At 49.1% G+C, this 27,756-nt stretch overlaps 2 protein-coding genes across 5 annotated transcripts; one reads left to right on the top strand and one right to left on the bottom strand.

Moving 5' to 3' along the window:
• Positions 1–1,082: 1,082 nt before the first annotated feature.
• Positions 1,083–17,193, top strand: Pars2 (prolyl-tRNA synthetase 2, mitochondrial). 3 transcript variants are annotated; one of them, XR_005285824.1, is made up of 3 exons: positions 1,090–1,123; positions 12,347–12,463; positions 16,803–17,193. XR_005285824.1 is itself a non-coding variant. In XM_038333703.1 (2 exons), the coding sequence occupies exon 2, from the start codon at positions 3,913–3,915 to the stop codon at positions 5,338–5,340; it is 1,428 nt and encodes a 475-aa protein (XP_038189631.1). In that variant the 5' UTR covers positions 1,083–1,123; positions 3,900–3,912; the 3' UTR covers positions 5,341–7,353. The 3 variants fall into 3 exon arrangements, 1 of the variants encoding a protein (XP_038189631.1); XR_005285823.1 differs by having other exon boundaries at positions 16,800–17,193; XM_038333703.1 differs by lacking the exons at positions 12,347–12,463; positions 16,803–17,193 and adding an exon at positions 3,900–7,353 and having other exon boundaries at positions 1,083–1,123.
• On the bottom strand, positions 13,213–26,374 carry Ttc4 (tetratricopeptide repeat domain 4). 2 transcript variants are annotated; one of them, XM_038333706.1, is made up of 10 exons: positions 26,193–26,374; positions 25,570–25,687; positions 24,077–24,238; positions 21,884–21,961; positions 20,116–20,240; positions 19,149–19,235; positions 16,875–17,092; positions 16,326–16,407; positions 15,039–15,121; positions 13,213–14,148 (listed from the first exon to the last, which is right to left on the bottom strand). In XM_038333706.1, exons 1-10 carry the CDS (start codon positions 26,301–26,303, stop codon positions 14,052–14,054), a joined length of 1,161 nt encoding a protein of 386 aa, XP_038189634.1. In that variant the 5' UTR covers positions 26,304–26,374; the 3' UTR covers positions 13,213–14,051. The 2 variants fall into 2 exon arrangements, with proteins under 2 accessions (XP_038189634.1, XP_038189632.1); XM_038333704.1 differs by lacking the exons at positions 13,213–14,148; positions 15,039–15,121 and adding an exon at positions 15,204–15,622.
• Positions 26,375–27,756: the final 1,382 nt, after the last annotated feature.

Below are 27,756 nucleotides of genomic sequence, written 5' to 3'. Positions count from 1 at the left end.
AACCCTTTCCTCCCTAAGTTGCTTTCAGTTGTGGTCTTTCTCACAGCAGCAGAAAGCCAACTGAGACAGGTACCCTGCTAAAGTCCCGCTGTGCTAGCTTACAGGTTGTCTCTTCCAGAACAAGCTAGGCGCCGTTTTCTTCATTCTGTTCTTCCCCACACCTCCAGCAGGGGTTTGTACAATGTAGCTATTCAGAAAATACTTTGTGAGGGCTAGGGAGACAGCCACGCAAAAGTGCTCCTCCATGAGAGGAGAGCTCAAGGCCTCAGGGCCTCCGTCTGTAAGATGGAAGAAAGACACCTCTGTCAGCCTTGGACCTCCACATATGAGTTCATACTTGTACACACGCAAACAAGCAAACATTTGCTTACGCCACACAATACACTTATGTAAATATGTATATTATGTATGGGGAGAAAGACTCATTTTTATTTATGCATATATGTATGTGCATGTATGATATGAGTGGGTATCCTCAGAAGGCGGTCAAGAATTTCCCCGGAGCTGGAGTTACAGTGATTGTGAGCTGCCCGAAGTGAACGCTGCCAACTCTGGTCCCCTGAAGAGCAGCAATCGGTCTTAATCAGCACAGTAAATGGAAGTTTTAATCCGCACCTTCAAGACTCAGGGAGGCTCCTCTTTGAGAAGCTCACGCCCATGCTCTCCAGTTTCTGAGCTATTCTCTCAAGCCTGGTGTTTAAGTCTATGTTAAAATGTCTTTGTTAAACCCCTGTGTGCAGCCAAAGTCAAGGTTACTTAGCAGCGCACCTGTTAGCCTCTAAAGAGTCAGCAGGTCCTGGCAGTGGGTGGTAAACAGAAGCAAATCCTTAAAAGTAGGATTTGATCATAGAGTCGCACCTTGCTAATTCCTAGAGGGCACTTCCGGAACCGTAATCATCGTGCAGCGACCCAGGCCAATCTATGATCTTGGCGGGAGAACGAGGCTCTTCGGCTCAGTTTCCGGAAACTCTCTCACGTCCTTCTCCAGTAGGGTGGAGCCAGAGCTTCCCGCCCCTTCCCGAGAGTGTAGCTTTCCGACTGGCGAGAAGCGTGGGGGGGTGGAGCTCAGGCCGAGCTGGCGCAGGCGCAGTGGCTTCGCGTGGCGGACGAGCGGGCGGCGCAGGTAGAGTGCTGCTGGGGAGCGCGGCTGAGTTGAGGGTGGTCAGGGAGGGCCCAAGCGAATTTAGGGACGATTTCTGGGCGCACGCACTCAGGATCTGGTATCTGCTTTCCCGCCTGCGTCCTGTCCTGGAGTTTTGCGGAGTCACAACCACGGACAGTTGGAGAGAGGAGTCCTTGGTCCCTGCACCCCCGCCCAGCTGTATTTGAGGGCAGCACTTCCGCCTTGGTCAGCCTCGCGTGACCCTTAAGAGACAGAGTTCCTAGAGCAGCCTCGGGGATGACCTGGTGGTTCAGACGCATTAGTGTTTTGAATCAAGAGAGAGGAAGATGGGTAGGGTCACCTCTCCTGAAGGGCGAGTCAGTTTAGAGCCGGGTGCTGAAATGCCAATGTCAGTGGTGGCAACTTGGTGGGAATTGGAGACGAGTTCCTGCCTTCCAGAATGCCCTGTGCCCTTTGCTGTCGCCTTACACAGATAAGACTCCCCCATCTCAGAGCCTCTGAATTGGGCATCATAATAGCCAAACCTTTATGGTACTTCCTGTGTACCGGGCACATGGAAGCGTTCTGTGTACAGCTTTCCTGACTGTTGAGTCGTGTCGTGTGTACCTGGAACAGGGAGAGGATAGGGACATCTCACAGGTGGAATCTGCGTGCACTCCCTAGGCAGTAGACAACTCTCCCGACTGCTGCCTGCGTTTTGAAAAGTTGGAAGCGGGGGCTGTTTTAACAGGCTGAATGAAAGACGAAGGTTGCTGGGACGGAGGCGCAGGCTGGTCAGGTGGAGAGCTTTGGTAATAAGGAGAGAATAAATGAGGGCAGGTTTCTGATTTGGCTGGAGGGTGCTTCTGGTGCCTGGCAGGGTGATACTCAGATCTGCAGGGGCACCGTTGTTAAGACTCTGGGTCATCAAGTTCCAAATAGCTGTGTGCTGTGTTCTCCAAAGAAGAGGAGAGTATGCAGGTCTAAGGTTCAGCAGATTCACAGTGAGTAAAGATGCAGATTGACTGGGAATGTGCAGGGAGAAGCGTGGCTAAAACAAAAATGACTTTTTTTGTTTGAGCCAGGGTTTCATTATATATCCTCAGATGGCCTGGAACTCTGATGTCCAAACCTGGCTGGCCTTGAACTTGTGGTGATCCTACCTCTGGCTCCCCAGTGCTGGTATTACTGGATGTGCCACAGTGCCTGGCAATATTGACATAAAAGTGGAGGTTGGGAATAAAGACAAGGAATGGCAAAACTGCCCTCAGCTGTTGGCTGTGGGATTACAATGGGCTTGTTCCAGGTTCTGGTGTAGAAGATTATTTTAAGGTGTGTTGCTTTTGTTTATGCTGCATTTGTTTAGCTCTGTGAGGCTGTGAGTCTTTGCCTGTCTAAAACACCTGATGGTCTAATAAAGAGCTGAATGGCCAATAAGGCAGGAGCAAGGATAGGTGGGGCTGGCAGGCAGGGAGGATAAGTAGGAGAAATGAGGAAGAGGAGCAAGAGAACAAGGATTGGAGGACAGTAGGAACCAGTCACCCAAGTAAACAATCCATCACGGAATAAGAGTTAAATTAAGATATATAGAAGTAAGAAAAGGAAAAGGCCCAGAGGCAAAAGGTAGACAGGTTAAGAAAAGCTGGCTAGAAACAAGCCAAGCTAGGGGCAGGCACTCATAACTAAGAATAAACCTCCGTGTGTGATTTATTTGGGAGCTGGGTGGCAGGACACAAAAAAAGCCAAAGAAGTAAAAAAAAAAAAAGGGGGGGGACATTTTGGCATTCCAACATGGGGCTAGAGTAAAAATATATAACTACAGGTTCTTCCCCAGTTTCCTAAAATAGTAGCAATAGCAAACATCCACCAATGATGGAGGAGTGTCTATGTGTTACTTTTATTATTAATAAAGATACTGTCTTGACCCTTTAAGAGACAGAAAATTAGGTAGGCGGAGTAGACAGAACAGAATGCTGGGTAGAAGGCAGTGAGGAGATGCTTCAGGCAGTCACCATGCTTCTCCTCTCTGAGATGGACGCAGGTTAAGATCTCTCCTGGTAAGCCACCCCTCGTGGTGCTATATAAATTACTAAATATGGGTTAAAGCAAGATATTGAAAATCAACCAATAAGAAGCTACAGATAACGGGCCAGGGGCCAGGAAGTATTTAAATGAATATAGTTTCTGTGTAATTATTTTGGGTAAAGCTAGCTGGGTGGCGGGACACAGCTCCGCCCCACCCCCTTCCCTTCTACACACCAAGCACATAAACTGTTAGAAGAATAAAAATTTTCCCCATCTTTACAAAGTGCCCACAGTGAACATACAAAGGAAATCTGGTGGTTATACCATTTCGTGATGAACTTTAGTACACATGAGTAGAGACAGATGTGCGAGGCTGTGGGAAGTTGGCCGAGAACCCAGGCTGCCTTCTCCAGAGCCTGTGCGTGCACGCTGGATGCTGTCTCCACAGTAAATTGTTACATCTTCATAATCAGAATAATAGGAATTTCTTTCGTTGTTCTTCAATAAAAGTCCTTTCTACTTAGTCCTGACTGTCCTCGAACTCACTCTGTAGCCCAGGCTGGCCTCTGTCTTCGCCTCCCGAGTGTTAAGATTGAAGGCGTGTGCCTAAACCTGGCTGAACTTTGTTTAAGAGAAGCGGTTCTGTGGTCTGCTGGGCTATTAGAAATGGAAGAACCCACAGCTCCCGAGATGAGCTTCTGTCGCAGGCGTTAGTTGGAGCCCATGCTGAAAACCCAGTTAACAGTCATCCGCACGACTCGTTTTTCTCCAGGTACCAGGGTGTCATGGAAGGGCTGCTGAAAAGATGCAGAGCACTGTCTGCCTTGACTTTCTGCAGCCGCCACCTCTCCAGGTATATTACCCACAGATGCTACCATTGTGCGCCAGGGAGGCGGCAGCGCTTGGTTTTATCCCGCATGTTCCAGCCTCAGAACCTCCGGGAAGACCAGGTGCTTCCTCTGGAGGGCAGAGCTAGCGATCTGACCTGTAAGAGCCAGCGACTGATGCTGCAAGTGGGCCTGATCCTCCCAGCAAGCCCTGGCTGTTACCACCTCATGCCCTACACGGTTCGTGCCATGGAGAAGCTCGTCAGGGTAATAGACCAGGAGATGCAGGTCATTGGAGGGCAGAAGATCAACATGCCGAGCCTCAGCCCCGCTGAGCTGTGGCGAGCCACCAGCCGCTGGGACCTGATGGGCAGGGAGCTGCTGAGACTGAGAGACAGGCATGGCAAAGAGTACTGCTTGGGACCAACTCATGAGGAAGCGGTTACCGCCCTGGTCGCCTCCCAGAAGAAACTGTCCTACAAGCAGCTTCCCTTACTGTTGTACCAGGTTACAAGGAAGTTTCGGGATGAGCCGAGACCCCGTTTTGGTCTTCTCCGTGGCCGGGAGTTCTATATGAAGGACATGTACTCCTTTGACTCCTCCTCTGAGGCCGCCCGGGAGACCTATGGCCTGGTGTGCGATGCTTACTGCAGACTGTTTGATAGGCTGGGGTTACGATGGACGAAAGCCAGGGCAGCTGTGGGAAGCATTGGGGGCACATTGTCCCACGAATTCCAGCTGCCAGTGGATATTGGAGAGGACCGGCTTGTGGTCTGTCCCAGCTGCCACTTCTCAGCCAACACAGAGATACTAGACTTGTCGCAAAAAGTCTGCCCCGACTGCCAGGGCCCACTGACAGAAACCAAAGGCATCGAGGTGGGGCACACATTCTACCTCGGTACCAAGTACTCCTCCATTTTCAGTGCCCAGTTTACCAATGCCCACGGGGACCCTTCACTGGCGGAGATGGGGTGCTATGGCTTGGGGGTCACTCGGATCTTGGCTGCTGCCATCGAAGTCCTCTCTACAGAAGACTGCATCCGCTGGCCCGGTCTCCTGGCTCCTTACCAAGTCTGCCTCATCCCCCCTAAGAAGGGCAGTAAGGAGGCAGCGGCCACAGAGATAGTGGAGCGCTTACACGATGACATCATCGAAGCGGTGGCACAGCTCCGAGGGGAGGTCCTGCTGGATGACAGGACCCACCTGACCATCGGAAATCGACTGAAAGACGCCAACAAGCTTGGCTACCCCTATGTGGTCATTGCCGGCAAGAGGGCCCTGGAGGACCCCGCCCACTTTGAAGTTTGGTGCCAGAACACTGGTGAGGTGGTATTCCTCACCAAAGAGGGAATCCTGGAACTACTGGCTAGTGTTTGTGTTGTCTAAGTGCCCAACTACACCCGTCCCTGGGCTTGGTGTCCACTGTACAACTGTAGTTCCCTCCACTTCTCTGGCTTCTCGTGGAAGGGAGAACATGCTAGGGAACCCTGTACCCATTCCTTCCTTAGAATGGTTCGTATTTAATCATTGACTGATCCTCTGGACTGGCCATCTACCATGTGCCAATCATTTTGCACGTAGACACTTCCATTAGACAGGTGAGAAAGAGACCTACGTCACTCCCTTGAAAAGCTGATTTCTGGGTGTAAGACCAGAATGACTGGAAGCTGGGGACCACACTTCCCTAACCTCATCCCACAGTCTGACACATGCCTTGCACTTCATTCGATCCAGAAAGCAGGGCCCTTCTCCGCTGAGGAACCAAGAGCTCCAGAGAGTCTGGCACTTGCTGCTAACTCACTGGTAATTTGACTCGCCTGCTCCCTGCTGGGGCCTGGGGTTCCCATTTGAAGATGGGAGATGGAGTTAGGTCTGTAAGGACCACAGAGCGCTCACTGACCCCACTAGACATGTGGATCTGGTTCCTTATTCCTCCAAGCTTCCCAAGAAGTCCTAACTGCCTGATGGCCCCACACTACCTCCAGAGACTTGACATTACTGGGTTCACGTCAGCACTGAGACAATGTTCTACTGATTGAGTAAAGTCAGGCTTTGGGATGAGCTTTTTTGTGTGTTAATTTGAAACAAAAATAGCATCTTGGGGGCTAGAGAGATGGCTCAGAGGTTAAGATCACTGGCTGCTCTTCCATAGATCTTAAGTTCAATTCCCAGCAACCACCAGGTGACTCGCAACCATCTGTAATGAGATCTGATGCCCTCTTCTGGTGTGCAAGCATACATGAATGCAGAATGTTGTACACATAATAAATTAAAAAATAGCAGCTGTTTCAGCAGTACATACAATAGCATGTCCCCCCGCACTTGCTGGGGTGGGGAGGGTGGCAGGGGGCTGGGAAAATGTGCTTTAAACTGTTTCTCCCAGACTTCAGGCGCAATAGGACCATCCTCCCACCACACCCCGCTCCCCACCACCATGACCTTGTCCTGGGTTCTGAGTTGAATTCCAGAGCCATAACAGGAGTGACTGGTTGAGAGCTGACTAGGTTCTGTGGGAAAATGGGAGCAGGGGCAGCATTTCACAGCAGGGCCACCTCCACTCACTGCTCCAGCATCCAGCTGAGGAACATAGCTGAGCTTTCCATCCCAGCGCCCCTTGTGATCTCCACATGTGCAGCTCACTCGTCCATGGAATAGTGCCATATTCGAGGAGGGTCTTCCCCACCCTGCCTAACACTCTAGAAAGGCTCTCCCAGACACATACAGAGGCGGGCCTCACAAATCTAGGTGATTCTAAATCCAACCAACTTGCCAAGGAAGGTAAATTGCAGAAAGGTGTCTGGGCTCCAAAGCAGGTCCTGGAAGCTATTAGGGCTTGGTAGATAGATGCCCTGGGAAACTTGACAGTGTGCTTGAGGGTGGAGTTACTGCAGGACAGCAGTAGCTAGACAGAGATGGGAAAAGAGAAAGGAAGCCAAGCATCCGCAATCCCCTTAGTGCTTCTGGCCAGCGTCAAGTGGGCAGCCACCTCTGGCCACATGCTGTTACGTCTAAGCGCATGGGTCCATGTGACTGAACTGAACCCTCTGAAACCCAAATAGTCTCTCTTTGGGTTGTCTCTTTGGGGTATTTTGATCAAGTGGCATGAGATGTAATTTGCCTTTGAGCAAGCATAGGTCAGGTTGCCTGGCAGAGGCTCTTAGTTTACTGCACATTGGGGTCCCTGGGTCCCTTACAGAGCTTCTGGTTCTCTAAGTGGGGTCGTGGCTTAGGACTCTGGTTGTAGTGCGAATCATCAAGAGTGCCTGGAGTAAGATCATCTGCCTCCAAACCCATGTTATCAGTTATTTCTTTGATTTCAGTGGGGCATCAGGCTAATGCTGCCTGTGTTTGGGGGTTTTTGTTTTTTTAAAATTGTGTGTGTGTGTGTGTGTGTATGTATGTATGTATGTATGAGTGCTCTGTCTTCATGCATACCAGAAGAGGGAATCAGATCCCATTACAGATGGTTGTGAGTCACCATGTGGTTGCTGGGAATTAAATTCAGGACCTCTGTAACAGCTGCCAGTGCTCTTAACTGCTGCCACTGGTACCCATTCTCTGTCTCACAAGGAGTTAAATGCAAGCACAGTGCCACCCTTGGCCAGCCTTGAGTTTTCCGCGTTGCACTCATGGGACTGCTAAACTAGTGTTCTGGTGGCCAGGGCCAGTGTGGTTTGGTGAGATGAGAAGAGGCATAATGCTAGACTTCGCTCTTCCTGAGATTGTGACCTAAGACAAATTGTCCCTTGCACACATCATTCTTGGCAAGGTGCTCAGAGGAATGGTAGCCTCCTCATAGGGCGATATGGGGTTGACAGGGTCACTTGTGTGGAACACTTAACCTTTAGTGTGCACTCAAGAAACCCTTCTCTTCCCCGAGGAAGCATTCCCATAACTTAGGAAGTCCCCCAGGAGGCTTGGCTCTGCCACTAACGTTATCCTAAGATCTGGATCTTGTTTTGGGGGCGGGGTTGAAGCTTTGTATCCATCCTGGGAAGAGTCGAACAAGTGGCACACCAACAGAATGTTTCAACTTGGGACATCCAGACAACACATCCTACTCATTTCTGAGCCCAGGGATTTTACCTCTTGCTATAAACTGATGGCTGGGATGTTGGCTGGATAATTCAGTACAGGCAGAACTATCACTGTTCATTCCTTGGGGAGGTGTAGCGGCAACTGGCTGGGGACAAAGGCTGGTACATAACAAAGCCATCATGTAAATCAGCCTAGAATGTAAATCAGGGCTCCATTAATACTCTGTGTTCTAATGGAAGAAACACCTGCTGAGCCATCAATAAAGGAACTTTGCAGAAATATGTTGAAATTGCTCCTTTTTTAACTGCTTGGATGCCAGGCCTCTTAAGAGTTCCTGTAGCCCATTTCTATATTAAGATGCCTGTATTCTTTAGGGGATTGTTTTGCTACAATGGTTTTGTTTTATTGGGGAAAGGATGGGAAATAATTTTAAGTGTTATTGCAAGCTTAAGTAACATTAAAACAAACAAGGTACTTTATCTAATATTAAACAATGGTTTACATTGTAGTGTGAGAATCCAGACTGGAGACACTAAGGATACATGATACACTTAATAGCTCTATGACTTTGAAGGAGACTTCCTTAGAGCCTCAGTACCTCAACTTTCGTGTGGGTAAAATGGGGACAGTGCCTGGGCCTTTGCAGGTACATGGTAAGTAGCGACTGACCTTACATTAGGTGATACTTCGCATATAAGTGGGGGGCACACACAATGAACCAGCAGAAAAGGGTGACATGTTTATACTTCCCATGTTCCCGCAGAATCCTAGTGAGGGACCGAGTCCCCAGTTGTCAAGCCAGTGGCTTGCCAGGCGGCTAACAAGCTCCCAGGGTTGAGCTTAGTTGCCCTTGGCTAATGCACACTGCAAGGTCAGCAAGGTGCAGAGGGGGCACACACCAGGTAATGGCAACCACGCATCCCATTTGCAAGGGCAGATGCTGCTGTTAGGGCTCCCCTCAGAAACAGGCTGTAAGCCAGGCATGGTCATGCTTTTTGTGGAAGTAAGGTGTATTTTAAAGACATGAAGAACAGGACAGTGGCTACCAGCGTAAATGGTGCACTGGGAATGGTACCAGAGAACAGGGAGGATAGGAAGGATGACTGACACACAGCTGAATAGGGGGAGTCCCTTTAAAGTTCTATAGCACAGGAGGACAACTTTGGTTGAATCAAGTGCTTCACTGCCTATTTTGAAAATGACCAGTAGAGAGGATTTTCAATGTTTCCAACAAAGTAATGTATATGTGACTGTCATTACACAGTACATACATGGATAGAAATGTCACACTACACCAAGAATTTCCAGTTACTATGTGCCAATTTAAATTTAAAATATTTTAGAAAGTACTGTGTACCTTAAAACAAGATTATCTAAATGTGCACAGTTTAATCACACAGATCTTAAAAGCATAGGGTTTCCTCTGGTTGGAGTGTCACATGTAGCAGGGGAAACCAGGCATGAAACACAGAACGTGTCAGGCCACAGAGGAGCAGTTAGTCACTGAGACCCAGGAACCGGAGAGAGGCTTCCAGAAGCTAAAGACAGCTCCAGCTGAGGACTAGTGAGGCAAGGGGCGCCTCAGTTCTACCTCGGTGAACTGAATTCTCTCAGCCACCTGAATGAGCCTGAAGCAATTCTCAGAATCCCCAGGAAGAGCACAGAAAGCTGACATTTTCACATCAGCCTTGTAAACCCTGGAGCGGAGATACCAGCTGAGCCAGGGCACATCTCTGGCCACAGAACTGTCTGCTGCTAAAGGAGAAGGCAGAATGGAAGAGGACTGGGGGCCCTACTGACGGAGTTCTGTGGCTGCAGGCTCTGGCTGGGGGTTCTGAAGAGAGCACATTCTCCTAAGCTGGGAGGTTGGGAATGCTGCACGGCCCAGCGACTGCCAACACTGTACCATAAGCATGGAGCAAGAGATGCAAAGGCCCCTGGGCCCATGGCAAGCCAGGAGGCAGGCCCAGTCTTTACAGTCTTGCTATCTCTGAAGGCCTCAAGAGGGTCCTGAGTTCAAGTCCTGTCCTACTTTTCATTGGCTAGTTGACTTTGGGATGGTTGCTTAAGCTGTCCATGCCATCTTTATACACTGCCTGCTGCCTAGAGGCGTGGAGAGATTTGGGGAGCCGGTGCACCAAGCCCCTAGAGTGCTGCTGGCCTGGCCCAGGTGCTCAGTAGGTGTCTGTTCTTTCTCTGGAGTCAGGCTAGCAGGTGCTGCCCTGCAGATGCTCCCTCAAGGGACCTTGGCTCTGCTTGGACTGTCCACCTCCTTCAGCTTTATAAGTCTCCACAGGTGCTAGACCTGTTCACAGTGAGTCACCCTTTTCTGGAGGTCACAAGCCCATGGCTGCTTGTGAATCATTGGGATGCTGAGTGGGTTCAATGCCAGGCCCTGGCAGTACCCAAGTACAGCCTGGGTCCTAGATGAAGTCCACAAGGTGGGATGAACCGGGTAAGTTCTGTGCCGTGTGCGAAGGGCAGTGATGGTGACGGTGCACAGCCACACAGTACTGAGCCCAGGGACCAGGGAGGGAGGCCTGCCTGGAGGCGGTACTAAGGATGGGTCCAAGTAGTCCAGGAAAAGGGAACAGAATGTGCAAATGTCTGAAGCAGAGAGCACAGGAAGGTTGGGCGATAAAGAGTCACAGGTCAACCCTTGTTGTGAAATAAGCTGTGTCCCTTGGGCTTCTCCAGGTTAGCTTGTTCCATCCTCACAGAACCTGCCGCCATAGCGGATAAGGAAACTGAAGAACAGACAAGTTAGGTCAAGTGGTACCCAAGGCCTCCCTGGGGAGCGTAAGGCTGGAACTGGGAGGTAGCAGCCTGGCTCCAGGGCTGAGACCCTTGGCTACTGCTCCTTATGGCCAAGCTGTAGTCAGGACAAACAGGCACTGAAGACTACAGAAAAGAAAGCAAGTTGCACAGTGGTGAGGGCGAAGCTCGCAGAGGGCACGAACGCCACACCAGGAGTGCAGAGGGGAAGTGGAGCCTCAGAGGGCTCAGGGGGAGGACAGGCTTGCCGGTGTGTCTACTTCTCTTTCTTAAAGCACTTGCCAACCCCGGGGGTCAGAGTTACTACATCCACTGGACGGCATGAGCCCTAGGTGAGAGGCCCTCATGTTCTCCAGTATGGACACAGGACAAATGCTGTAATGCAAGGAGACAAGAGGACGCAGGAGAGGAAGGTGCTGGGGAAGGTGTGGGTTCAAACCCTGGCCCCGACACTGCTTCCTGCTCCACACTGACACCACAGGCTCGGTTAAGAGAATCCAGTGCAATTAGCACCAGAATGCCCATGTAGGTAGCCTTCATGGCCAGTGTCTGTGTGTTTGCTAGCAGTGTTTGGGGGGCTTCATCCCTCTCTTCATTTCTCTAGCTGTTACCCACACCCACAGAGGCACCTAGACATAAGTTGGGCACCCTTTCTCTACCCTGGTTCTGGAGAGTCAGGGACAAGGTGGGAAAGGGCTCTCCAGTAAAATCGGGGAGCAGATGGGGAAGCACATGCCTCAGCCTTATCGTCACCCCACCTCCTCTGTGAGTCTCTTGCCTCCACCTCCCCACCCTGCCCCCTCACATGCATATGCACACACCAAAAACAATAATAAAACCAGGCAGGTAAGGTTTGAGTCTCCTGCTGTATTCTCCAGGATGGGTATGGTGGCCAGTGGGGCACAGGATGAGGTTCTAGCCCATGTCTTGCTAGGAAGCAGTTCCTTCACAGATCCCCACCATTCTCCTCAGGCTTCATAGGAAGACTGTTTTCCAAAAACCATCTTTTTCTTTCTGGTTTAGTGAACATTTCTCCACCTCCATCACCGACAGTTTAGGTTAGATCATTCCTTTTGTGGCACGCACCATAGGAAATCAAGACACACCTGGCCTCAGCCTTCTGAATGCCAGCAGCACCCACCATGTTATGTCACCTGAATGATGTCATACAGAATCACCCAATTGTGAATCGCTGAGCCTGTCTGTGTATATGTGCCCCAAACAGCACATTTGACAAGAGCTATTCCTTAAGAACAAGTCACTCCTGGGCTGAGGCCTCAAATGCACAGGTTGCAAGCAATGCCAAGGGTAAGATAAAGCATTTTACAGCTGAAAGGGGCTTCAAGCAGCAGACAGGCCCTGGTGTAACAATGCAGCTCCTGGTGCCTGTTCTCCATGTGGTGTTTTGAATGAGAATGGCCACCACAGGGCTCAGTATTTGAATGCTTGGTCCTTAGTTGTAAAATCTGTTTGGGAAGGATTAGGAGGTGTAGCCCTGTTGAAGATGTGTCGCTGGGGTGGGCTTTGAGGTTTCAAAAGCCCAGCTATTCTGTTACCTCTTTCTCTGTCTTGTCTCAAGGTGTGAGCTCTCAGCTACTGCTCCAGCACCATACCTGCCTGCCTGCCTGCCGCCATGATCCCCACCATGGTCTGGGATTCTAACCCACTGGAACCACAGGCCCCAGGAAACTCTTCTGTAAGTTGGGTTGGATTCCAGAGGGTCAAGGACTAGAGGCACGGCAGAGGCTGGCTGAGGGGAGGGCAGGGTCTGAGGATTGAAGGCTCCAGAAGAGCGTCTCCCAGGTGCATTTCACCCATCGCCTCGCCGCAGCCTCAGCCGGGTCATATCTCTAAGCAGGCAGCAGGACGGCACAGTGGAATGTCATTTGCCCATGACAGTGAGGTGGCTAGAAATGGCTGCTCCTGGGATCCTGCAATGCCTGCTGGTCTGTTACCAACCATTAGGCCCCTTACATAGACTTCTGAGTTCTTACAAAGAAAGTTGGGGGACAGTCTAGCTGAGGAGAGGCTGTCTAGTGTTTCCAAAACCAGGGGAGAAGAGAGGCTAGATTTGCAGAAACCTGCCCTGGGACAGAAAGCTGCATTGGTCTCCCTAAATATTCCAGACAATTTCTCTTCCAGAAATAAGGATGCATATAACACAAGACCCGAATCAGCCCATCTGAAGGATACCAGCTGGTTTCAGTTTAATGATGTATTAGTCAGTTTTGCTATGGTAACAAACACCCCCCCCAGATCTCAGTATTTACTACAAAAAACATTTGCCCTTCACTTTACAATCCATGGCTTTAGGTCAGCTGTTTGAACTTTGCTCAGACACCCAGGCTGAAGGCAATGCTTCTGAGAAATGGGGCCTCAGAGTAGAGGGAAAAGAACACAAGCCTACTTGCCATCCACTGTCCACTGGCTCCTCCAGCTCATAGTCACATCTGCTCATAGCCCTTGCTCCCCTTGGGTGATGGGGCGGGCATTGCAGGAAGCCACTTGGCTTGAGGTAAGAGTACAGAGTCTCTAGGATGAACAGCCCAAGACAAAAACCATCCACAGCAGACAGACTTTCCAGATTAAGAGGTATGAAATCCGAGCAGGCACAGTGGTGCACACGCTAACCCAGCATTCTTCTGCTGAGCAGGAGCGAGACTGGAGCTGAGGAATTGGGAAGCACTCGGACCGCTGTCTGGTCTGTTGCAGTTCTCACACTGGGAGGTCAGGGGAACAGGTAGACTTCTGAGACATCCCAAGGATCCCAGTTTGTAGTCATTAATGCAGAAACAGGATGTGGCTTCATGGCTCCATTAACCTCATGGCATTCACAGCATCCTTATAGTTCTCCATTCTGGTGAAAAACTGGACCAGTCTCAGCCCTATGCCTTAGAATACTATGCAGGGTTGGTTACTGCCTTGGAGAGTGCCTTCCGTGTGTGCCTGATGCCACAGAGGTTAAGGCTGTCAATGTGCCATGAGCCAGTCTACAGGCCAGGAAGTCACCAAGGCCAGCTAGTCTGGCAACCACAGCAGACGCTCCTTCAGAGATGGACTCCAAGGAGCTGTGAATCTGAGGAGGGTGAGGCTCAGCTGGAGCCTGGCACTCAGCCAGACAGGCTGAGGTTCAGAGAGGCCAGCAGCTTCTCCCCAGCATGAGGCTAGGAACCACTGTCCCTGGGGATAGAGAAGTGCTGGACTCTAGGTCTGTGTCTGATCCAAGTGTGTATACTCCAGGCAGAGGAAGCTGAGGGAGGAGACCCCAGGGTCTGGCTCCCACTTTACCTGTGCACCCTTTTCCCCTGAAGATAACTCTTACGGAAAGAAGAGGAGGCCACACAGATCAGGAATGCTGGAGTGAGGGTTTTCACAGAGTACCTGCAGGGAGCATGACAGAGTGGTTAGCTGAGTTATACTCCCCATTAGCCATGAACCTTCCCAACCGCACTCAAGGTGAACCTTTCGATGTACAGAAACATTAAAATACAACTTAGCCCATTGCTTTGTCTGCGGACACCATGACAGTCTCCCCTTAAAACTGAACCCCAGCCTCTAGATGGGCCCTCTGACATCAGACACACAGGGACAAAACATGGAAAACCACAAAACAAGCTATCAGTTCATTCACTAGCTAGTCTGTGAGTAATGGGGGTGAGCCAGGTTCCTACTACCTTGAGGTTACAGTCTGTACCCCAACAAGCAAATGTCTCCAGGAGTGAACTTGTTAACCCCCTGGGTATTCTACAGATGCTGCTGAGAAGTCACAGTGGATACTGCTTGCTGCCATTGCTGATAACAAAGACATCCTCCCCCAGCAGACTGCACCATGTCTACAGGACAGGGCACTCTGACCCTGGCTTGCTTCCTTACTTGAAAGCCTAGAACCGTGTCCCCATCCTGCCAGTGAAGGACAAGCCAGCGAGACAGAATGTGCTCAGGGTCACACAGACAGGGAACAGAGGTGTCTGCAATGCTCTTTCCATGTAACGGTGCCAGGAGACAAGTGCAATCAGAAAACGGAAGCTACCCCAGCTGCCTTGTGCTGTAAAAGCCAAGCAGCTTTTTCATTCTGAGACCAGGCCACTCACTTCCCCTGGCGTAGGCTGTCACTGTTCTTCAACCTCCTTGGCCAATGGCTTGGCTTAATGGGCCAGGCCGGTCAGTCCCACTGGCTGCCTTCTGGGACTGCTGTGTGTCAGTGAGCAGAGGAACTAACTAGACCCCGGGAAGGGTCTGCCCATTTCCGATCATCCCAAGGAGGGGCTCACCTGGGGTGCTGCAACACCTGCAACAGAGTGCTCCCAGGGGACACCTGGTATAGCTCTGCCCTTTCCTCATCCTCGAAGTAGACCTACGAGATTAACCAGGAAGAGAGTCAGAGACAAACGGGCGTAAGCTGCCCTACACATGCCGCAGCAATTCTGAGAAGTTGGGATAGCAACTGCTACAAGTGGAATACCTGCCTCCTCCACAGGACCACAGGCTCAGGTGCACAGCTCGGCCCCTGCTACAGGCTCAGGTGCACAGCTCAGCCCCTGCTGGGCTACCCAGAAGACTGCGTTCTCCACAGCTGAAGGAAGGGGAGCAGCTCCTCATGTCACACAGGCAGTAAAAGACCCATGCAGCCTTCAGTTTAGTCCCAGTGCCATGGAGGTGGGGAGGAGAAAGCCACAGTAACCCGAAATAAAGAGCCAGAGCAGGCGAGAAGGGTGTGTATGCAGGGCACTGAGACCAGAGCAGTGAGAGGCCATCTCACAGGGGGCACGTCAGAGCTCAAGCAGGACAGGGAGGCACTCATGCCGGAGCCAGCCAGCCTGGGCACGATGAAAGGCTTCCTTGGAAGCCAGGTAGCCTAGGGCAGCAAGGTGGCACCCAAGAGAAGTGAAAACAATGTCACATATGGGGTGGAACAAACAATGGGGGGTTCTCAGGCCCCCAGCAGATGAAAGATGACAACTAGCTATGGCAGAGAACGGCCTGTTGTCTTTGTTCTCTTGTTGCTATTGCAGTACCAAGGGTAGAACCCAGGGACCCACACGTGCTAGGCAAGTGCCCAACCACTGAGTCACAGCCTCCTTTTTTATTGTTTAAAAAAGTTAGTTACCCTAAACTCTAAACTCCTTGTTAGTCCAGGCTGGACTCCCACCTCAGCTTCCCATGAGGCTGGGATTACAGGGCAATGCCACTAAACCCAGCTAGGATGACCTTTTTGTGGGCTAGAGGCTGAACAGGAGGAAGGGTGGCTGAGCCATTCAGGAAATCAGAGTCTGCCATGCTGAGGGGGAGGCCCAACATGGGGCTGAGGGCTCTACAGAGGAAGGTGCCAGTGCTAGTGACAGAGGGGAACAGACTAAAGAACACTAAGGTCAGCTGGATGTGGAATTGCAGTCATAACCCTAGCGCACACACAGGTCAGGCTGAGGTAGGGGACTGACCCAAAAGTCATCCACTGACCTCCATATGTGCTATGGCAAATCACACAACACTTTAAAACACTCAATTTCTGTATACAATCTCCCAAAATCCCTCAGGGGAATGAAATAGAACTTTCTTACCTCCAAATTATCTGGGTGATATTTCTGCTCTGAGTCCCAGCAGGGTGCTTCACTAAACATCGCCATGAGATGGTCGATAAACCTAAGAAGAGAGGAAGATGTGCTTTCTGGGTATCAGTGTTCCATCTACATTCCCACACCAGTCCCTGGACACCAATTCAGAGAGAAAGGCAATGTCTAAGGGATGACACTCAGGCTTAACTCACACTGACAGCAGTGCCAAAATATGAGGGTGTACCATTTGTCTAGGACGTATCTCTCTAAGCATTAACTTTCTAAGCATTTCACTTGAAATCACAAGTTAAATGGTGCAATCTATATCTTTTCTAGTAAACACACACAAGTTATACGGATGAACTACCTACCCAGACAGTGACAAGGCAAGACCTGTGTGGCCAGCTAGTAAACAGATTCACAATAAAGAGGCCTGTCAACCTGCTGGGGATAACCTCTAAATTACTCTTTCCTACTCAGCAGAAGCCCGCTTGTCTCCGGGCAGTCAGCAGGAGGCGCACACGAGCAGGAGTGGAAAGCTGCTAGAGTACGCACCTGGAGTCCTCATGGAAAGCAGAGATGAAGTCGGACTGCGCATACTCTGGATACAGGAACAGCACGGGCCAGCTCAGCCTGCCTTGAGTATCCAGGCTCAGCCTGGCTCCGCAAGGGTTCTCAGAGCTGAGCCCATCCAGGAAGATCTCAGTTGGACGATTGGAGGCTGAATCTTCATCCTTACCCACTGCTTCTGAGACAAGCCTGATATTCCTAGCCTGGATTAAGACAAAAAGAAAGGCACAAACTACCTTATCATGTAGGAAGATGGAAACACACATCACTGAAATACACAGTAGTCCTATGAGCTTCCCGAGGGCCCGCTAATCAAAATTAGTTATGGTAATATCCTTTAAGGTGGGTAAAAAGTTTCTACTCCCTGATAAGGCTCTCCACCAACACAACAATCTAAATCAGACCAAATCAAACCAAATTAGAAAAAGCCCAGGTTTAATGGATACAACACTCCTGGATGATTTTCCAGCCCCCCAAAGAGGAGACAGGAAAGGAAGACCAAAAAACTATATGTCTGTTTTCTGGGGGGCAGTTTAAATACCTAGTGGTAATGTTCGTGAGCATCTCTGGGGGAAGGGTCATCATGTGGTGATCTTTCTGAGATGCAGCAGGGTTTAGAGAGATGGTGGAGGGGGCTTAGGATGGAGCTTCCATAGGAACATTCAAGACTCTTTGGATATATGGATGCCAGGGGCTGGAGTGAAGCTTCCACAAGAACAGTAGGAGTTGGCAAAACCTGTTCTTTTCTTTTCAAGACAGTCTCATGTAACCGGAGCTGGCCTCGACTTTCTGGTCCTCCTGTCATCTGCTCCCTAGTGCTGGGATCAAAAGCATATGCCACATGCCCAGCCTAGTTTGTTTGTTTTTAAAGATTTATATTTAGGTAGTGTTTTATCTGTATATACGTCTGTGTGAGAGTGTCAGCTTCCCTGGAATTGGGAGTTATAGACAGACAGCTATAAGCTGCCATGTGGATACTGGGGATGGACCTGGGTCCTCTGGAAGAGCAGCCCGGAGTCTTGATCATTGAGCCATCCATCTTTCCAGCCCCCATATTTAACTTGTTAATATGTGTTAACAGATTGCTGGTTGGGAGAGAGAAGTGGGGTACACTAAATTTAGCAGTGTTAATTTCTCAAAGTTAATAACTGGAATAAATGGCTACATAATGTCAGTGAACACAGAATGAAACTATGACCTCACCCAGGAGGCACCATCTCCCTTGTAAGGGCAGAGCAAGATCAAATGGGAGACTAGACAGGTGTCAAGGATGAGAGACCATGTGGGTCAGACACATCCACTTCATGTAAGAACCAAGCACTAACTGGTTTGGCCACTAGGTCTCTTAGACTACACTCACTTCAGAATGCAGCACAGGGAGGATTTTATCATCATTAGTTAGTGACATTCTAAAACTGCGGCTTTCTCGGGTTGTAATATAAGTTATAGTAAAGAGCAAGGACCAGGCTCTGACACCCATGAGCTGCATGAGATTTTCTCACCCAAGACTAGTAAACCAGGAACAAGAAAGCCTTCCCCAAGGCTGGAAGGGGAGAGGGGAGGAAAGGGAGTGGAGAAATGTATAGCTCAATTAAAAATAAAACAACAAGAAAGCCTTCCCCAAGGCTGGAAGGGGAGAGGGGAGGGAGGAAGGGAAGTAGGTAAAATGTATAGCTCAATTAAAAATCAAACAAATAAACAAACAAGAAAGCCTTTTCCAGATGGCTGCTGTGAAAATGCCCAGAGCATGCACTCAGTATGCTGCTGAGACCAGCAAAGGCAGGAGCAGAACTAATCGAACATGGTAGTCTGACTAAGCACAAGTGTGAAGAAAAAGCATCCCAAGAAAGGTCCCCTGTAGCCAAAGACTGCCTTTCATTTCCCAGCTGCCCAGACACATAATAACACAAAAACTACATTAATTGTAACATTGTTTGGCCAATAGCTTATGCGTATTCCTAGCTAGCTCTTACATCTTAAATTAACCCATTTCTATTAATCTATGCATTGCCAGGAGGCTGTGGCTTACAGATAAGGTTCCAGCATCTGTCTCCTTTGGCATCTTTGACTCTGCCTTCTTTCTATATCTGTTCGAATTTTCTGCCTGGCTTTACTCTGCTAAGCCACTGGCCAAAACACCTTTATTTATCAACCAATAAAAGCAACAAATATACAGAAGTACATCCCACATAGGTCCCCGGCAGGCTTCTCACAACCAGGGGACTTCATACACTTGGGGCCTTTGGCTTGAGAACTCACCTTGATGGCCTGGAGCAGAGCCTCGTTTTGACTCTGTTCCTTCTTTTCTTTCAGCCTTGCTTTCCTCAGATCCCTCTCTTTCATTCTCTGGAAATAAAATTCAGATGCCGTCAGCTCTAGGGAACTCTTCCTCCATCTTCCTCCAGCCTGCAGGACTGATTCTGCCCCCAAGTGGGCTTAGGGAGATGAGGAAGATGCCACCAATAAAGGAGAAAGGGCATTCCCATTCAGGGATCCCGATGGAGTATACAAGTACTGCATGGGAACCCTAACTTATCTGGTGTGGCTGAAGAACCCATGTCAAAAATTCACAGGCTCTGTCCTCTGCACAGTTATAACCTATGAGAGAAAGACTCCACCATTCTACTCAGTCTGGCAGGAAGAAAATTCAGATTCTCTTTCCCGCTTACCCCCACCCCCACCCCAGTCTGTCCAACACCAGTAGCTCCTGCTTTCACTCCTGGGCTTGCGGTTGACAGGAATCTGCCAACATCTGCTACAAAGGGAGGAAAGCAAGTATTGTAGGCTTTGCAGACCATGGGGTCTCTGCGTGCATTATCTGGTTTTCTTTCTAACTCTCTTGAGAATGTGAAAACCGCTTAGCTCATTTCATCTTCATTAAAACACTCAAGGTATATATTATACTCTCCATTTTCAAAGCTTGGACCGAGAAACACTAGGAACTTGTCCAATGCATTTCAGCAGTGACAAAGTAGTATTCAAACTCAGATTTGTTGACGTATCCCTCCTAGGGCTCTTGCCTGGAATATTCTTCTTTCTCAGCGTCACTGAGCCAAGTAAACTCCAGCTCAGTCATCATCTCTCAGCAAGCTCTGCCTGCTGGAATCCCCATTTGCTCCCTGCTCTTGGCAGGGTAGAGTCAGACAGCACTAGACGGCTAGCACACACACCAGACACTCCCACAGTGACTTGAGACAATCTGAGGCATGTAAAGACAGTCACCAACCTTCAGCTTGTCTGCTTTCGCCCTCACTTCTAGAAGTTTCTTCTCTTTGGCATCAATCTGTAGCCCCTCATCACACCAGTTCACAGCCTCAGCAAAGTGGTTCAGTTCAAGATGGCACATGGCACCTGCAGAAACCAGAGTCCTGAGATCTAGGAACAACAGACACACCTTGAACAAACCCTCCTTCCCCGCGGCACCAGCCAGCCCCAGGAGGGGAGGCAGGATGCAGCTCTTTGCAGTTCAGTTCCTAGACAAGGAAAGGACCTGTGAAACTGCTCTCATCCCCATTTAGTTAAAAACTTCTAAGTCTTCCTGGTACAAAGAACCCTAAAATGCAGCAGCTCATGGCAAAGAACACAGGCTCTGGAACCAGACAGAGCTGGGCTAGAAAATGGCTGTCATTCACCTGCTAGGCCTTGAACAAGGGTCATGTCTGAGCCTCAGGTTCCTCATCTGCGAATCTCAGATGTGTATTTTTTTTAAGATTTATTTTTAATTGTATGTGTATATGTATGTGTGTGTGTGCATGCGTTTGTGTTTATATGTAGGCATGTTCACAGTGTGTGTGTGTGTGTATATGTGTGTGTGTGCATGTGTATGTGCGTTTGTGTTTATATGTAGGCATGTTCACAACAGTGCCTGCCTGAAGAGGCTAGAAATGTTGGCTAGCCCTGGAGCTAGAGGCTCAGACAGCTGTGAGCCACTGGGAACTGAGAAAGGTGCCCCGTAGAAGTAAATGTTCTCCCAACCGCTGAGCCATCTCCCCAGCCCCCAGAGAACATTTACTACAAAGCAGAATTTCTGTAGCTGCCAATCAACACCAAAGCCCAAGCACTTCTAACTTTCCTGTTTTATGGAGCCGTTTGTTTAAGCTGGCCCCTTTTGGGGGTTGTTTGGTTTGCATTCTGGGATGAAATCTGAGGCACCTTGTGCATGTTAGGGAAGTGCTCTACCACTACGCTACATACCTTGATTCCAGTTCCAAAATATTTCTCTAATACATTTGTTTGTTTGTTTGTTTGTTTGTTTGTTTGAGTCTCTATCTTTATCATCCAGAAATGAGCAAACTCACATCAAGAGCATATGCCTCGCCAAGATCATCCTGTAAGGTGAGGCTGACAATGAGTCAATGACACTAATTCTACTGGCCAGTGCTTACTCAGGGCCTCTGTCCTGTGGCCAAGGGACAAGGACCTACTTCCCACCCACCAGCCATGAACATCTAAAGAAGGATAACGCAGTTCAAGCTGGCTCAAGGCAAGGAGGGAGGTTCAATACATGAAGACTAAAGACTACAGCACCCTAAGCTCAGAGAGGAGCCAAAGAATAAAGGAATAAAGCACTGTTATTATGAAGATCAGACCACAGGACAGAAACAAGGAGGGGACAGTCCAGCACTAGTGTTCTCTGCAAAGGCCCCCAGAATGTATCTTTTCATTCATTTTAACAAGGCATTTGACTATCTTGCTCTTCAATAGGCAAAACTGGGGAGAAAATCAGAATGTGCTGTTTCTTAATTAATTTTATTTTTTACTAATTTAAAATGAGTTTCAATTTCATACAAATACAGCACAAAGGGCAGAGCCTTCTAGGAGTGCCGAGAGGCATGCAGTGCCGAGGGGCAGCAAGGAACGTCACCTCGAGACTGCAGGATTGTGGCAACTCCCCCAGTCCCCAGCACCTCAGGAACAAAGCTTTCAGCGGCAGTTTCTGGTGCAGACGGCCAGCTTTTCCACAGTGATGACCACCCCAGCTCAGGGAGACTCACCTCTTACTATGGCCTTCAGGTGGCTGGGCTTTAGCTTCCTGGCAGCCAGCACATCACTGAGAGCAGAGCGAAAATTGCCTAACAAAATGTCAATATGTAAAAAAGGACAAATTTTAAGATCAAAATGTTTCCAAAATATCATGGCATTGACAAAGACATTTTTGCACAACTGTCGAGAAATCACAACTGAACATATTTCTGGAAAAATATAGCTATGCTCATCAAGTCCTAAAAAATTCACAGGATCAGGCAGGCTGGACGAATCTGAAATGCTAACAAGCACGTGAAAAGATGCCATTGTCACTAGTGGCTGGGAAACCAAAGTCAGCGTGAAATAGGTGAGGATATGAAAAAGAACAGTGTCCAGCTAATTAGAGAATAAATTAGCACACTCCTTGAAACAAGTTTTCTTCTGGAAATCATTCTCAAAAATACCTGAGTAACATGTAAGGAATGGCGCGAACAGCGAGCTCCACTACTTCCCTCTGGTACTGAGATCTGAGACAGGGTTCCATGAAACCACCAGGCTGACCTCAAACGTGGGATCCTCCTGCCTCACTCTCCCAGGAAGCTGAGATTTATACGTCAGACACTCACAAAGGCGCTTAGAGCACAGAATACACTTTGAAAGCTGGAAAGCAAAGGGACAGACTTGACAACAGAAAGCAGAGGGAAAGCCACACCACAGAAGGAACGACCATCAGGATCAGTGTCGCGGGCACCAGGCCCTCTGCAAGGGGGGCAGAGGCAGACTGAAGGACCAGCAGATTTCCAAACGCGGTACTCTCCACTGCCAGAACCCAGCCCGCTCCAAGCCTGTGGAGTGAATGGAAGTTTATCCTAGGCAGACACAAAAACAGGTTTTCAGGACTGCAGTCCCCTCACCCCCAGGCACAGTGAGATCCAGTAAAGGAAAACTAAGCATAGAGCCCTCAGCAGTACACAGGCCTAGCAGTGGCAGCCCACGCCTTTAATCCCAGCACTCAGGAGACAGAGCAGGTGGGTGGATCTCTGTGAGTTTGAGGACAGCCTTGAAGCATGATTAAAAAAACTCAGGGATAGATATTGAGGTTCAACCTAAAGATACAAAAAGCAAATTAGCCACTGGCTCTTACCTCGACTTCAGTTCAAAAATGGTGATTCTGCCTTCAGGAATCCTCAGAATGAGACTGAGAGTTGTCTCCTCCTATTTTATAATCCTCTCTAGGGCTGGGATTAGAGGCATGCACCACTGGGATTAAAGGTATGCACCGCCAGTTTCTATGGCAACTAGTGTGGCTACTGGAATTAAAGGTGTTACCACTGCCTGGTCTGTAACTGACCAGTGGGGCTGCTTTACTCTCTGATCTTCAGGCAAGCTTTATTTATTAAAATACAAATGAAATGTTACTACCCAGCCTGGTCTACAAAACGAGTTCCATTACAGCCAGGGCTACACAGAGAAACCCTGTCTTGAAAAAAAATAAAAATCAGAAAAGGAAGGAAGGAAGGAAGGAAGGAAGGAAGGAAGGAAGGAAGGAAGAAAAAGAAAATAGTACACAGAATTTAAGAAATTTCCTAGCTCCACCTGCATCTGCCTCTCAAATTCCAAGATGAGAGGCATAAGGCACCACTTCTGGTGTAAAGTCTTTCTTCCTGTTTTCTTTTTTAAAATTTTGTGTGTGTGTGTGTGTGTGTGTGTGTACACGCACATGAATGCCAGACAGACAGGCACGTGTGTGTGTGTGTGTGTGTGTGTGTGTGTGTGCTCATGGACATCAGAAGATGTCTGATGCCCCCTGCAACTGAGTTGTCCCTGTGCACAAGCAGCTGTGAGCACCTGATGTGGGTACTTGGGACCTGAACTTGAGGTTTTCTGGAAGCAGAGCCAGTGCTCTTAACTACTGAGATACATATCTCTTCAACCCCTAAGTAAATGAGGACTGGAACACAATCCCTAGCACACTAAGAATGCTCCCTGTGATAGCATGTGCTTTTGATTCCACGCTGGGAGAAGAAGTAGTGGAGACAAATGGATTCATAGGGCTTGCTGGCCAGCCAGCCTGCCTTTCTCAGAAAGCTCTGTCTCAAAAAACAAGGTAGATGGCACCTGAGAATGGCATCCGAGGTTACCTCTACCCTGCAATGCACACTCACCCACATACATATACACACACATAAAGGAAAAGGAGCTGCGTCATAATTAGTGCTTACCCAGATAGTACTGTGCTGCCGCCCGGTTGGTATAAAGGACAGCATTCAAATCAGGGTCTACACACTTCTTCTTTAATCCTTCACTGTAGGAAACCACGGCTTTCTTATAGTCTTTTTCTTTAAAGTAATCATTGCCTTCATCCTTATAGGTCTTGGCTTGATCTGCAAAGAGAAGGAAATAAGTATCATGTCACACCTTTAGAAAGCTCACTGAAAATCTGAACCATGAAGTAATGTAATACTGTGCAGGCTGGGTTGTTGGCATCTTGATGCAAGCTAGGGTCCTCAGGGAAGAGGAAGCATTGAATAAAAAAAAATGGCTCCATCAGATTGGCCTGTCTTAGGCATTTTCTTGATTAATGATTGCTGTGGAAGGGGCCATTACACTGTGGGCAATACTACTCCTGGCAGGTGGTTCTGGGTTGTATAAAAAGCTGAACACAGTAAGGGCAGCAAGGCAGTGAGCAGCATTCCTCCATGGTCTCTGTCTCAGTTCCTGCCTCTAAGTTCCTGCTCTTGAGTTCAATTCCTTCAGTGACGGACTGGCTGTAACCTATAAGCTAAAATAAGCCCTTTCTCCCCCAAGCTCATTTTGGTCACTCTTTTAGCACCATAAGAGGAGGGCAAACTGACACATATGATAAATGAAAGAAATGGGACCAACAGAGAAATAAAAATTCAAATTAATGGTATGATAAAGTGGACATCAACATAGAAACACAATGTCATGCAAAGTTTATGCTACAATCATTTCCAGGTATATGTAGCTCTGGCTATGCTAGAATTCACTCTGTAGACCAGGCTGGCCTCAAACTCAGAGATTCACCTGCTCTGCCTCCCGAGTGCTGGGTGGTGTGCCACCACTGCCTGGCTGTGAATACTGTTTGGGGGGGGGGGGGGAACTGACCTAAGAGATGGCTGACAACCTGAGTTTGATCTCAGAAACATTCATAAAGGTAAAGGAGAAGTCATGCCACAAAGCTGTTCTCTGACCTCCATCTGTGTGTACACATACATACACACACACACACACACACACACACACACACACACACAGAGAGACAGAGAGACAGAGAGAGAGACAGAGAGTTGTCCTATTTTTTGAAGGAGCTTAAGAATCGTTTTGAGGAAATTATACTACTCCCTTTGTTTCATTCACTGAAATGCAAATTTCCCTCCTCTTTCTGGGAACAACCTACAAAACTATTAAGATTTAGTTTCAACTTCAGACCCACTGTGAGCTCACCCCTGCCCCCACAGTGCTCCAACATGTTGTGCCCACGAAGGCAGTAGTATATTTATTGGCACTTATCACACATATCTCCTGATTCTTTGGGACAATTTGGCTTTTTATTGGAGCCTGACCTTTGAGGCCTGTAATGACCATGGAGAAGGACGTGCGGTGTGGAGCGACAGGCGACAAGCCAGCCATCTCACTCACACTGCACCTCGACTCAGCAAAGACTCAAGAAAACACTAGTTACGTAAGGTACCTTCCGGAGATCGCTCATCGTCATAAATAATTGACTGAAGGCAAGCCAAGTCGGGGAACTCCTTGGGATCTATTTCTGATGGTGCTTTCTTCATAAATAGGGGGATCTTGTCAAATTCCTAGATTTTAATAGAATAAAGCACATAATTAGTATTGTCTATTGAATGAGATCCAATCCCAGGACGCAACGTCAAAGTCTTTCTCACTGATCATGATCTGCCAATCCTCAGGATTGGCTGGATCTATACAGGCTCCAGTTTCTAGGGCAGAAAACTGGGCTTCTAAATTCTCAGCTCTCCAGGGGTGGTCGTAATCACCTTTAGCTGGGCGCTTTCGCGTTCCTGACCCTTCTCCACCTCCTTTCATCTTTGCCCCAACCTTAAGTGACAGAGTGCTTCAGGTAAAGCAACTTTACAAGTGAGGAACCCAGCTCAAAGAACTCAGAAAACGAGGTGGTGGGTCACAGAGCTGACTGACAAACCCTGTGGTCTTAACTACACTGACAGCTTAGACCCTCAAAACCTCAAGGCTTCTGGCAAGCAACAGGCAGTCACTCGTCCTTTGGCAGCGATGAAGACACGAGGACCACACTCCTACCCCAGCGGAGCCCCCGGGACCGCCCACCTCCTCCCACTGGTCCTCGCGGAAGCCGCCGCGGTAATGTTGGCTCTGGAACTTTTCCAGGAATGCGTCCATGTTAGCGTCATCCGCAGGGTCGGGCTCAGAATTCTCCATTGCAGCCCGTGACTCTAGCGCTTGAATCCGGAGGAGCCAAGAAGCGTACCGCTCCTTCCGGCGGCGGCCCAGGTGCCCGTCCCTATGCTCTCCGGGCTGCGCGTTGTCCGTGCCTCTGGGGTTCCGCTGGTGGGGGGGCGTGGTCTGACAGGGGCGTGGCCTGACAGGGAGGCTCCACCACCGCCATCCGCGTGCAGAGCTTGCCTAGCTTCCAGTCTCCTGGCTTCTGGTAGGAGTTTGCTAAGCTCCCTTTTGTATCTGAACACTCCACACCCTCTCCAAACCTGATGTTTTGTCTTTCTTAAAATGTTCTCAAAAGGTGAATTCTTAGCCAAGCCTGGTAACATCTGTCTGTAATCCTAGCACTTAGGAGTTTTAGTAGGAGAAAATCACAAATTCAAGACCGCCTAGATTACATAACAAGAGCCAGTCTCCAACAAAAAAAAACTCTTGTGCACACAAATTTTAGCACACTTTTTTCACTCAACGCAAGGCTTGGGGTCCCCAATGGAACTAAGTACATCCCTATTACCTATAACTACACAGGAAACTCCATGGTGTTTACCGTTCTGGATACCCAGCCTAACTACTCCTTGCCTCACCTCACCCCACTTCACCTCACCTCATACATCTTCATACACGCCCCTATGGACCTGTGGGACGATCGCCCCAAGATGTATGCCTACCTACAGGTAGACTCCTTGGGTCAACTCCTTGGGTCATGGTTATTCCTAAGCTCCCACTATTGACTAGTGACAGATTCTTGTTCAGAATAGCTGCCACACCAGCAGAGCCCAGGGCTCCTACATCCCACGAGGAAAGTTTTCTAAAGTTGGCATTTGCTCATATATCTCCCTTCTTTGCACCCCACCGTACCTCCCCACTACCCTCCGGACGAAGTCTATCTCCTTTGTGCAGCTTCCATGGCCTTAGGCCTGGCCCTTGCCCCTCTCCTCTTTTTCTAGATTCCGTCTCACTGTGACTTTGAAGATGGTCTTTGGTCCCACATACCTCGCTGTCTACCCATAGATGCCCAAATGTGACTATCTTTCCAAACCTCCTTGAGAAATCTCTTCTCTGGAACCTCAGCTGACACACACAACCTCTGGATGCCACGGTCTCCATGCCTCCCTGCTGAGCTCAGCCCTAGAACTTTGGAGCACTTCCATGTGGGGGCTGTCATGAACACTGTAAGCAATTTAACAGTGTGCCCCGACAGCTGCTCCCTACCTACCAAAAGTCAGTAGCATTGACACCTTCAGGTGGCAACAGCAAAACTGTCTTCAGGTATTTTTGTGTTGGGGTGGGCAATTATTGGGCAAAGACCCAAGGGTGAGACTCAGAGACCAAGGCTCCCAAATATGCACGATGCCATAGGTGGGAGAGACTTTTCTCTCTCCCTTTCCACAAGAGCCACCTAAACCATCACCCCTTCTGCTCTTGTCACTGGGGA

This window comes from Arvicola amphibius, chromosome 6 (genome assembly GCF_903992535.2).
Source record: "Arvicola amphibius chromosome 6, mArvAmp1.2, whole genome shotgun sequence".
In the NCBI taxonomy this organism is placed as follows: Eukaryota; Metazoa; Chordata; class Mammalia; order Rodentia; family Cricetidae; genus Arvicola; species Arvicola amphibius.
Note: the sequence above shows the minus strand (reverse complement) of the source record. Positions and strands in the feature narration are given on the sequence as shown.